We start from the raw sequence: 11,703 nt of genomic DNA, 5'->3' as shown, positions 1-11,703 counted from the left end.
TTTTTGAGAAAGAAGTATTTTCTCACTAAAATATTTCAATTTAATTTGAGACCTCAATTGAGGTCTCCAATTCAAGCATCTGAAAGCACACAACTTGTGTGACAAAGGTGTTTTTACTTTTTAAGGTATTATTTTCTCCCAACTTTGACGACCAACCGAGCTCAAATTTCCACAGGTTTTTTGTTGAGATACACCAAGTGAGAAGACTGGTATTTGACAATTATCAAAGGTGTCCAGTGTCTTTAAACGTGATGATAACAATAAAATATACATTTCACATTCTTTTGAATGTTAAAGCCAGTGGACACTATTGGTAATTGTCAAAGACTAGCCTTCAGAGTTGGTGTATCTCAACATATGCATAAAATAACAAACCTGTGAAAATTTGAGCTCAATCGGTCATCGAACTTGAGAGATAATAATGAAAGAAAAAGCACCCTTGTCACACGAAGTTCTGTGCGTTTAGATGGTTGATTTTGAGACCTCAAGTTCTAAACTTGAGGTCTCAAAATCAAATTCGTGGAAAATTACTTCTTTCTCGAAAACTATAGCACTTCAGAGGGAGCTGTTTCTCACAATGTTTTATACCATCAACCTCTCCCCATTACTCGTTACGAAGAAAGGTTTTATGCTAATAAATATTTTGAGTAATTACCAATAGTGTCCACCGCCTTTAAGGCATTTTCATACATTGATACAATTTTTCGAATAATAAAGGTTATCTACCTTAGAAAGCAAATTTTGGCAAATTATACAATAGTTAGTTTTATTACATTTTGATGAGTAATGATTTTCAAAGCAACTCGTTGCATACAATGTTAAACTTCATAGAATGTTTCTCTTATCAAAAGGAAAAGGTTGCACTACTTAATGAACAACCACATAATGTAATAATCAACCCTTTGCATGCTACTATTTCTTGCAAATACTATTTTCTACTACTATTTCTTGCAAATACTATTTTCTGCTACTTTTTCTTGCAAATACTATTTTCTGCTACTATTTCTTACAAATACTATTTTCTGCTACTATTTCTTGCAAATACTATTTTCTGCTACTTTTTCTTGCAAATACTATTTTCTGCTACTATTTCTTACAAATACTATTTTCTGCTACTATTTCTTGAAAATACTATTTTCTGCTACTATTTCTTGCAAATACTATTTTCTGCTACTATTTCTTGCAAATACTATTTACTGCTACTATTTCTTGCAAATACTATTTTCTGCTACTATTTCTTGCAAATACTATTTTCTGCTACTATTTCTTGCAAATACTTTTTTCTGCTACTATTTCTTGCAAAGACTATTTTCTGCTACTATTTCTTGCAAATACTACTTTCTGCTACTATTTCTTGCAAATACTATTTTCTGCTACTATTTCTTGCAAATACTATTTTCTGCTACTATTTCTTTCAAATACTATTTGCTGCTACTATTTCTTGCAAATACTATTTTCTGCTATTATTTCTTGCAAATACTATTTGCTGCTACTATTTCTTGCAAATACTATTTTCTGCTACTATTTCTTGCAAATAGTATTTTCTGCTACTATTTCTTGCAAATACTATTTTCTGCTACTATTTTCTTGCAATTAGTATTTCTGCTACTATTTCTTGCAAATACCATTTTCTGCTATTATTTCTTGCAAGTACTATTTTCTGCTACTATTTCTTGCAAATACTTTTTCTGCTACTATTTCATGCAAATACTATTTTCTGCTACTATTTCTTGCAAATAGTATTTTCTGCTACTATTTCTTGCAAATACTATTTTCTGCTACTATTTTCTTGCAATTAGTATTTCTGCTACTATTTCTTGCAAATACCATTTTCTGCTATTATTTCTTGCAAGTACTATTTTCTGCTACTATTTCTTGCAAATACTTTTTCTGCTACTATTTCATGCAAATACTATTTTCTGCCCGATGAAATGTTTTTCAGAAACTCCTTAAAATAAACAAGCCTGTACTCGAGATAGTTTTTTCTCAAAACATTATTTTACTGCAAAATGCAAAATGAGTCAACAATGTCAAGATGTGCCACCAGGTAATACAGACAGAATTAATCAACTCAATGTCATCATATTGAGAACTAAAATTAAGTGGTTATTTGAACATTTTGAATAAAAGAAAATGCATAATTTTGTGATTTAATTTGATTGACATGTTTTTGTGGTCAGTTCAATCCATGAGACAGTATTTGACCAGCATCATCATTATTAGATATCATTACACCTTGTTATAAATCTTCACTGAGGTCCAGTCTGCCACTGCAAGCTGCTGACCATCTGATGTCAATGAGATTCCACATGGGCTGTACAGACCCTGAGCAATACAGCTGATAAATCTACCCCGAGTGTCATACTGATGAATATGACAATTGCCAACAACCCCATTCCACACTGCAATGTAGATAGCTGAGCTGTCACAGCATACACCTCTGCAGGATGTAACTTGTTGACTATTGATCTTTGGATTGATGCTGAATAGTGTAGTACCATTGACTCCAACAATGTCTACTTGTTTCCCCTTACCACTGATCACAACTCTGTCCTTGCTGTCAATGGCCAAGAACCAAGGTTTAGTCTGAACTGAAACAGTGTCAATGAGGGAACCATCACTGGATCTGTGTTTAGTTATAACTGACCTATTCCAATCCCCGACCATGATTGTATCCTTTATGACTGCTACACTCCAAAGGTCTACTGATGTCTTGCCCACTTCACTATGAGGCACTGTGTGGAATTCAAACATCTTGTTGCCATTCCTATTGTACATCTTGACAGAGTTGGTCCCATCTACAATCACTAACTGATTCTGGAATGCAGCAACAGCCTGAGGGCCTGGAAAACAGATAAACAAACGGATAGAAACCAATATAATGAATGAATATTCATTTGAAAAAAAACTTTCAATAATTTGATTTTTGTAAAAATAAAAAAGAGATCATTTTTTAATTGAATGTTTCCTGTGTTGTAAAAGCTCTTTGTATAGCTTCCAATTTACAATCATACATGTAACAATGACATACAGTAGAACAATAAACAACAATTTACAATCATACATGTAACAATGACATACAGTAGAACAATAAACAACAATTTACAATCATACATGTAACAATGACATACAGTAGAACAATAAACAACAATTTACAATCATACATGTAACAATGACATACAGTAGAACAATAAACAACAATTTACAATCATACATGTAACAATGACATACAGTAGAACAATAAACAACAATTTACAATCATACATGTAACAATGACATACAGTAGAACAATAAACAACAATTTACAATCATACATGTAACAATGACATACAGTAGAACAATAAACAACAATTTACAATCATACATGTAACAATGACATACAGTAGAAAAATAAACAACAATTTACAATCATACATGTAACAATGACATACAGTAGAACAATAAACAACCATTTACAATCATACATGTAACAATGACATACAGTAGAACAATAAACAACAATTTACAATCATACATGTAACAATGACATACAGTAGAACAATAAACAACAATTTGTTCATATTAGCAAGGTTACTATTAATCAAAAACAAAATAGTATTGAATTCATTCTTTTTAACTCTTCTTTTCTGTTTTCACCAAAATAATTATTTATTTATTAATTTATTTATTTAATATTAATTTGGTATTAAACTGCTTTTGTTGGTTTTAATTAGAGGAATGTCAATTATTGAGAATGACTGCAGCAGAGTGGATTTAGTGATCATGCAGCGGATGAATGTAGTCCTAGTCTACAAGGTACAGTGAAATAGCAAGAACCATTCAATTTCATTACATACAGTTTGACTACCATGGAAACCTTGTATTGATCACAACCAATGCTGTGATGTTTGAACATTTTAATGATTGACTTGAGTTGAGAAAAGCAAACAATGTTTTATAAATAGTTCTCAGATTTGATTGTGGCGTTGCAAAGTAGATTAAATCCTTATTTTCATTGAATACTCTTTGACTGTCACCTTGAAAACCAAACAAGAGTATTTTTCCACAGTTATATCTGAGATTTACAACAATATACCCCTGACTAAATGATTTGTAGGGAACTTACAGCTTGATAGTGGGATAGATTTCTTCTGGTGTCCCTTAGTGTCGTAGATTGCCACTCTTTTATTGCAGAGGTCTGCCACTGCCATCTCATCCCCAGGTACAGAGGCATCAATACCCCAAGTCACATTGGTTCCTTCACCACACTCCAAACTAAGCTCCCACTTTGGCTCCTTCATAATCAGACTACCCAGGGAGATGTCACAAACTCCTGGATTGAATCTCAGATGGTCGAGGGTCGAATCTATCTTGGGTTGATTTTGATCTATGAGTCCCATCAAGTCTGTACTGATTGTTGGATAGCTTGCAAGGAAGTCAGGCACTGATGAATTCTTGCTGACATCTTTGGCAGTCTGCAGTGAATGCTTTATTTGCTGCAAGTTTACACTCACTGCCTGCTCAAATTCCTCCAATTTCTTGTTCCGATCTTTAAGGATGGTTTGTATTTCATCCATGATGCGACGTTCTTGAGCTGTTACCTCAGCCCTGATCTCATCCGCTCTGTTCTTCACGTCTGCCATGGTTCTCTTAACTGCAATGTTTAGGTTGTCTTTCATTGTTGAGGCAGTTGCTTGAGATTGTTTAAGCTTCTTCATGGTTTCTTCAAGGGGATTAAAGAGTTGAGCCAATGACTGTTTGTATATGGATGAGGCTTGGTTGCAGTCAATATACTCATGTTGTGGTTTACAGTGATCTATGACAGTACAATCTCTACAAATCATCACACCACATGTTGCACAGTAGAACCTCATCACTTCACCTTCATGAGTTTGGCATTCTGGATGGCGTTTGGGTTTTGTCTTTTTCATTGCAGTTTTCCCATCTCTAACATCTTTCAAAGTAGCTACTGTATGGCTTAACAACGAGGGAATTTTCTTGTGCATTTTGTAGCAGTTTGCACAAATAAACATGGGGCAGTCATAACAGAAATGTGTTGCGTTGTTTTTTTCATCACATAAATTACAGACCAACTTGCTGTGTTCAAGTGAACTGACCTGCTCCAGTTGACCTGCAAGACCAGTTAAAATGAAATTACTCTTGAAATCTTCAACACCCGTCTCAGGAAGTTGTGTCTCCCTTCGACACAAAGGACAAATAAGCATCTTTGCATCTTTGTAGTTGGTAGTGTGATATTCAAGTAAACAGTATTTACACAAGCTGTGAAGACAGTCTAGTAGTTTGGGTTCCGTGTACTCCTCTTGACAAATACTGCACTCCAGATAATCCTTTCGGATTTTCTCTAGAGCTGAAACTTGTGCTGGTTTAGAAAACGCCATTTTGATCTGAATAAAAAAAATAACAAACTCGTTAATCAAATATTATAAACCACAAGGGAAACTGACCGGATAAATTTTAATTGATTTGTGTTTGAACAAACATTATCACTAGAGTGGGACTGGAACCATGGACCTCCAGATTAACATGGCAGTGCTTTGTATACCAACTGAGCTATCTAGCCAACATAGAGCGACTGACAATACAGGGCTGGATAATAATCATCCTTACTCGCAGCTAAGAGCTGAATTGCGAAGGATGCGGCTACAACGTGTTCAAGAAGCTGGCATGCAACCTGGGCGCCTTTGGCTGCCAGCCACATCAACCCATTATGACCACGGAGCACAGCCAAGATCGAAAGTGTTCAATTTTTCCCAAGGGAGAAAAACCAGATGGTCTGGAAAACCCTCGTGGCACAGCAGAGAACCAACGCACAACTCAACTCACATATGGCCCTGGCCAGGAATGGAACCGGAGTCATCTTGGTGAGAGGTGAGCGCTATACGCACAAGCCAACCATGCCATCCAGTCAGCTCATAGCCAGTCAGTTAATAGCCAGTCAGCTCATAGCCAGTCAGCTCAAAGCCAGTCAGCTCATAGCCAGTCAGCTCATAGCCAGTCAGCTCAAAGCCAGTCAGCTCAAAGCCAGTCAGCTCAAAGCCAGTCAGCTCATAGCCAGTCAGCTCATAGCCAGTCAGCTCATAGCCAGTCAGCTCAAAGCCAGTCAGCTCATAGCCAGTCAGCTCATAGCCAGTCAGCTCATAGCCAGTCAGCTCATAGCCAGTAGAGCGCCAGCAAATATATCCAGGAGTGCGTTTTGGCGACCCCAACCAAAAACTGTTTCGGTTGTTGGTCGTTGGTTCTGCTGTTCAGACTGAACGACAACCGACTTGTGAGCTCGGTTACTGTTTTGGTTGTGACGTCAGAAACAGTTTTTGGTTGGGGTCGCCAAAACGCACTCCAGGGGTCGTTGGTTCAAGTCCCACTCTAGTAGGCCTAAATTTGTCTTTGTTCAAACCCCAAATCAAAATAGTTAACATTCAGTTTGTCTGAACTACTCTTGCTAATCTACATCAATTTGAACCATGTATTGTACATTAGATGGGAATGTAATAAAACAATTTAATATTTCATCATTCAATGTCAAATCTTCATGTTCACTTAGAATGTTAAAACATTCTAAGTGAAGATGAAGATTTCTTTGATGTAGCAATTTTCAATCAGCTTTGAAACAACCATAGGCATCTATTTAGTCAGTTTACAAATAGTTTAATACCAATGGGATTTGGGACTCATTGGTTCGGCACTGAATATTGGGGATGCCAAATATAATAATATGAACTAGTGAAATTGAGTCTTTCTGATTAATTAGCTGTCAACACTAAAGTGCAAGCATTTACAATAGTCTTGAATTTTGCTGCAAATAAGCGGAACTGAAAATAATTTGTTTGTGATTTATTTTTTTCTAATTTCTCAGAAACTACAAATTCTCAGCAAGAACTATTTTAAGGGGAGCTTTCTACCATTATTAGCTTTAAACCGTGTAAGTTTAATGTAGATCTGTGGACATTGTGTCGTTGGACCTACAAAAAGTACACAGAACCTTTAACGTAAACAGTTTGGGAACCTGGCCCCACTTCAGCTATAATGGCCTCATAATTAAACACAAATAATTTTGTTGATCCCCATGCCCTTGGTAGACTTCCAACAAAATTTGATTTATTGCCCACCACTAAAACTGGTCTAGCTACAACACTGAATATATTGATTTTCAAAGTCTATTCGCCTCTCTTAATATTTATGCATGAGGTACGTCACAATGCTAACTCAAACTGAGGCGATGGGCGCAGCCACTGCAAGCGATGGGGGAAGTGCACCCATAGCCTCATTTTGGGCAAGAATTATGACGTCATGCATTTAAGTATTAAGAGAGGCGTATTGGTTGAGTCGCATCCCAAGTCCTTTCAATCAACAAAGATAAAAAATGTCTGAAGTAGGGCCTATTAATACACAAGATGTCAAACAAGTTTTGATCAGCACTACCTTTAAGATTGATAATCAAACAATACCTTCCCTTAAAGGTAAATTATTGGGATATCGTCTCTTTTTGTTCATAACACTGAACTCAAGTCTTAGAAAATGTTGCAACCAATTAAGAAGAATGACCCTTAATAACCAGCCATTACTTCCATTGCATTCAACGGTAAATTCATTCTAATCTGAGTCAATCATGGAGCTAGGAAACAGATTTCTACCCTGAGTGATTTCATAAACCATGCAGTCGTGTTAATTGTACAAAACTTTTAAATGTAAACCAAAGATAAAATCATTATCATCTAGGCTGCAAATTACAAACAAATTATACTGCACAAATTAAGTATACAATCTTAGGCCTGTTTTAAATAAGCTGCCAGAGTATTATTTAGCAAAGTTGAATCAGTTTGTGATCTGTACTCACCTAAACACATGTATCTGTTGGAAAAGATGTCCATATGTCTGCAATCCTGTCAGGATGTTCACTGAGTTTACAACAGTCTTATTTCGTGGTAGAATGCAGGATTATGTTGCAACAAATACAGTCACAAAACACCTACGTAGCAAGTTTGTACTTTGTACTGTGCGGGGTGTGTCCACAGTTGCTGGATTAATTTACACAACATACAACGTACTGCAGTACTGTTGACAGTGAACCGTCAGTGTCAAAGGCCATGGAGCTAGCGATACTAATAATAAAATAATAATAATAATACGACTTGTAATGCGCACATATCCACCCTGCTGGGTGTTCAAGGCGCAGTAAAAACCAAAAACAAAACAAAAACAAAACACAACACAAAGAAAAACAGACACAACAAAATTAGTCATTGAAAACCTGTGACATAAGATAAGTTTTGAGAAGAGACTTGAATTTTGCAGTACAAAGACAAGATCGAAGATTAAGTGGTAGAGAGTTCCAGATGCGTGGCGCAGCTGAAGAAAAAGACCTGTCACCCCATGAGTGTCGAGACTTGGGTTCAATGAGGAGAAGCATAGAACTTGATCGAAGATTCCTTGATGGAGTGTAAACTTGAAGCAGTTCAGAAATATAGTGGGGAGCCTTGCCATTAAGAGCTTTGTGGACAATGAGCATCAGCTTGAAGATGATTCGTTGAGAGATAGGGAGCCAGTGTAGTTGTTTCAGAATGGGGGTGATAGAACACGATTTTCTAGACAGTGTCACAATGCGGGCAGCAGTATTTTGGAGCCGTTGAAGTCTGGAAATCTGGTTGTTAGGAAGACTGTAGAGAAGAGCATTGCCGTTGTCAAGACGAGAAGTAACAAATGCGTGAATGACCTTTTCAGTGGCACTTTTGTCCAAGTACTTGCGAATCTTACCTATATTCCTGATGTGATATGATGATAAACGAACAATGTTGTTGATGTGTGGCTGAAGTGTCATTGATGAATCAAAAATAACCCCTAAGTTCCGAGCTTTCAGCGAGGGAGCTATCCGAGCATCACCGATGGAGATGTATGGCACTGAAACCTTAGTTAACTGTTGACGTGACCCAAATAGAAGGAACTCTGTCTTATCATCATTTAACTTCAGGAAGTTTTGTTGTGTCCAACGTCGAATCTCTTGTATGCATTTCTCAAGTCTTGCAATAGATGCATTGGCGTTTTCTTGAGAAGATTTAAACGTGATGTATAGTTGAGTGTCGTCTGCGTACACATGGTAATTCAGATTAAATTTCAGGATGATGTCACGAATCGGTAAAGTGTATAGCGTAAACCACTGCGGGCCGAGTACCGACCCCTGTGGCACAGAGTAGTTCAAAACAACAGAGTCGGATATCGCGGTGCCAATACATACATGCTGAGTTCTATTGTAGAGATACGATTTGCACCATGCTAGGGCTGTGTCCTCTATGCCAAGGTGATTCTGGAGCCGAGAGAGAAGGATGTTGTGATCGACAGTGTCAAAAGCAGCACTCAAGTCTAGCAGGACTAGTGCTGTAAGGTTACCATTGTCCATTGCAGAGAGAATATCGTTGCTCACACGGACTAGTGCAGCCTCGGTCCCATGGAAAGGCTTGTATGCTGACTGGAACACGTCGGACAGGTTGAAAGTATGAATGTGATCAGAAATACGTGATGAAACTACTCGTTCGATGACTTTTCCAAGATATTTTAAGTTTGCAACCGGTCTGTAGTTTTTGAATATCTCCTTGTCCAGGTTTGGTTTCTTGATGAGCGGCCTGATGTAGGAAACTTTGAGGCTATCGGGGAAACAACCGGAACTGAGGGATTCGTTTACAAGCTTAGTGATGTAGGGTACAAAAATATCGATGTTTTGCTTTATCATGGATGTTGACACTGGATCCAGCTCACAGGATTTTGAAGGAGATTTCATAATAACCCTTTGAATCTCAGCAACAGTCGCAGGCTCAAACACAGATAGTTTACACTCTGGTTGAAGTTGTGGCAATGTCTGCGACACGTTGTAAGGGACTGATGAAAATGATGAGCGGATGTCTGAAATCTTGGTGACAAAGAATTTCTGGAACTCATTTGCTAAGTCCTGGTCATTGTAAGTGGATGGAAGGACAGGGGTTTTGGGTTTGAGCAACAACTTACCAATTATCTTGAAAAGCTTCTTTTGATCTCCTGAAGATTCTTGTACTTGAGATGAATAATGGATGATCTTTGCCTGGTTGATCAAATTCCTAACTACTTTACATTGGTTGCGATATTCTTGTCGTTGAATCACCAATTTGCCATTTTTCCGCCACTTCCGCTCCAGTTGACGACAGATCTTTCTCGCTGTACGAATATCATCATTGAACCAGGAGACTTCAGTTCGGACCTTGACTGATCTCGTTTTCCAAGGTGCGTATTTATCCAAGATGTCACTGACTGTACTCTCATATTGGCTGACGTAGGAATCCAAGCAGTCGTGATCAACTTCTAGATTTGCTAAATGGGAGCCTATGTCACGGAACACTTCGGTAGGATTCACATGTTTCCATTGTCGGCTCTTTATAGTAACGGTTGGGACTTTGGGCTTGCACAGACTCAAGTTACACATGACTGCATAATGGTCTGATAATCCAGGTAGAATAACAAAGTTTAAGACAATTGGTGGGGAGATTTCACGAGTTATGACAAGGTCTAGGCAATGACCGAGACGATGAGTCGGCTCCTTGATATGCTGGGTAAGACCAAAAGCCTGAAGTAGATGCTTAAACTGGTTTGCATTGGTGTTGTGGATGTCATCAACATGAATGTTAAAGTCGCCTGTGATGATGATTTCCGATGGATGAAGCAGATATTCCAAAATCAAATTCTCAAACTCCCTTAGAAAACTTGAGAAAGTCACATGTTGGCCGTTTGAATCTGCACGTATCTGTGTTGTCTGGGCTGTTTTAACAATGAACTTGGCAGTGTACATGGTGGAAACAACTCCATGAGTGTACAACAATACATGGTGAACGTACAACGTACTGTAGTAGGCTACAGTGTGTTGACAATAAACTTCAGTGTCAAAGGTCATGGAGCTAGCAATACTGCACGTCTGTTTGATGTCTGGGCTGTTTTAACAATGAACTTGTACATGGTGTAAACAACTCCATGAGTGAGCAACAATAAATTTGTAAAGAGTGCTAACAAAAATAAGATTATTTGATTACTATGAAAAGGTCTGAGCTATAGCAGCTATGGGAAATATTAATACAACCGTGCAATTTTATAATTTATTTTATTCTGTCACATCACTCGTTTTCCAACCCCACTTTAAAACTATCAGATTAAAGCCATGACTTATCAAAACATCATTTTGTGATGAAATCACAGCAATTGAAATAATAATGTACACCAGAGTTTTTCCTTGTCAAAATGGAAGCACAAAATTCAGTTTATGCTTAAAAGACACATAGCAGTACAGTCCTGAAGACTTGGGAAATTAAAACCGCTTTAGGATTGTTGGTTTTGAGGATTTGGGAAATCAAAACGACTTCAGGATTGTTGGTTTTGAGGACTTGGGAAATCAAAATGGCTTTAGGATTGTTAGTTTTGAGGACTTGGAAAATCAAAACGAATTAGGATTGTTGGTTTTGAGGACTTGGGAAATCAAAACGACTTCAGGATTGTTAGTTTTGAGGACTTGGGAAATCAAAATGGCTTTAGGATTGTTGGTTTTGAGAACTTGGGAAATCATAACGACTTTAGGATTGTTAGTTTTGAGGACTTGGAAAATCAAAACCAATTAGGATTGTTGGTTTTGAGGACTTGGGAAATCAAAATGACTTTAGGATTGTTGGTTTTGAGGACTTGGGAAATCAAAACGAC

General features: G+C 37.4%; 1 protein-coding gene across 1 annotated transcript; it reads right to left on the bottom strand.

Moving 5' to 3' along the window:
- Positions 1–2,229: 2,229 nt before the first annotated feature.
- Positions 2,230–5,378, bottom strand: LOC117305582 (tripartite motif-containing protein 2-like). Its single transcript, XM_033790462.1, has 2 exons — positions 4,106–5,378; positions 2,230–2,843 (listed from the first exon to the last, which is right to left on the bottom strand). Exons 1-2 carry the CDS (start codon positions 5,376–5,378, stop codon positions 2,230–2,232), a joined length of 1,887 nt encoding a protein of 628 aa, XP_033646353.1.
- Positions 5,379–11,703: the final 6,325 nt, after the last annotated feature.

Source organism: Asterias rubens (assembly GCF_902459465.1).
Source record: "Asterias rubens chromosome 8 unlocalized genomic scaffold, eAstRub1.3 super_scaffold_89, whole genome shotgun sequence".
NCBI lineage: Eukaryota > Metazoa > Echinodermata > Asteroidea > Forcipulatida > Asteriidae > Asterias > Asterias rubens.
Note: the sequence above shows the minus strand (reverse complement) of the source record. Positions and strands in the feature narration are given on the sequence as shown.

Excerpts from the sequence above, each read along its gene's own strand:
- LOC117305582 (XM_033790462.1), bottom strand. The coding sequence starts at position 5,378 with ATGGCGTTTTCTAAACCAGCACAAGTTTCAGCTCTAGAGAAAATCCGA. Across the intron at positions 2,844-4,105 it reads ATCTATCCCACTATCAAGCT|GCCCTCAGGCTGTTGCTGCA; the intron begins GTAAGTTCCCTA and ends TCTGTTTTCCAG.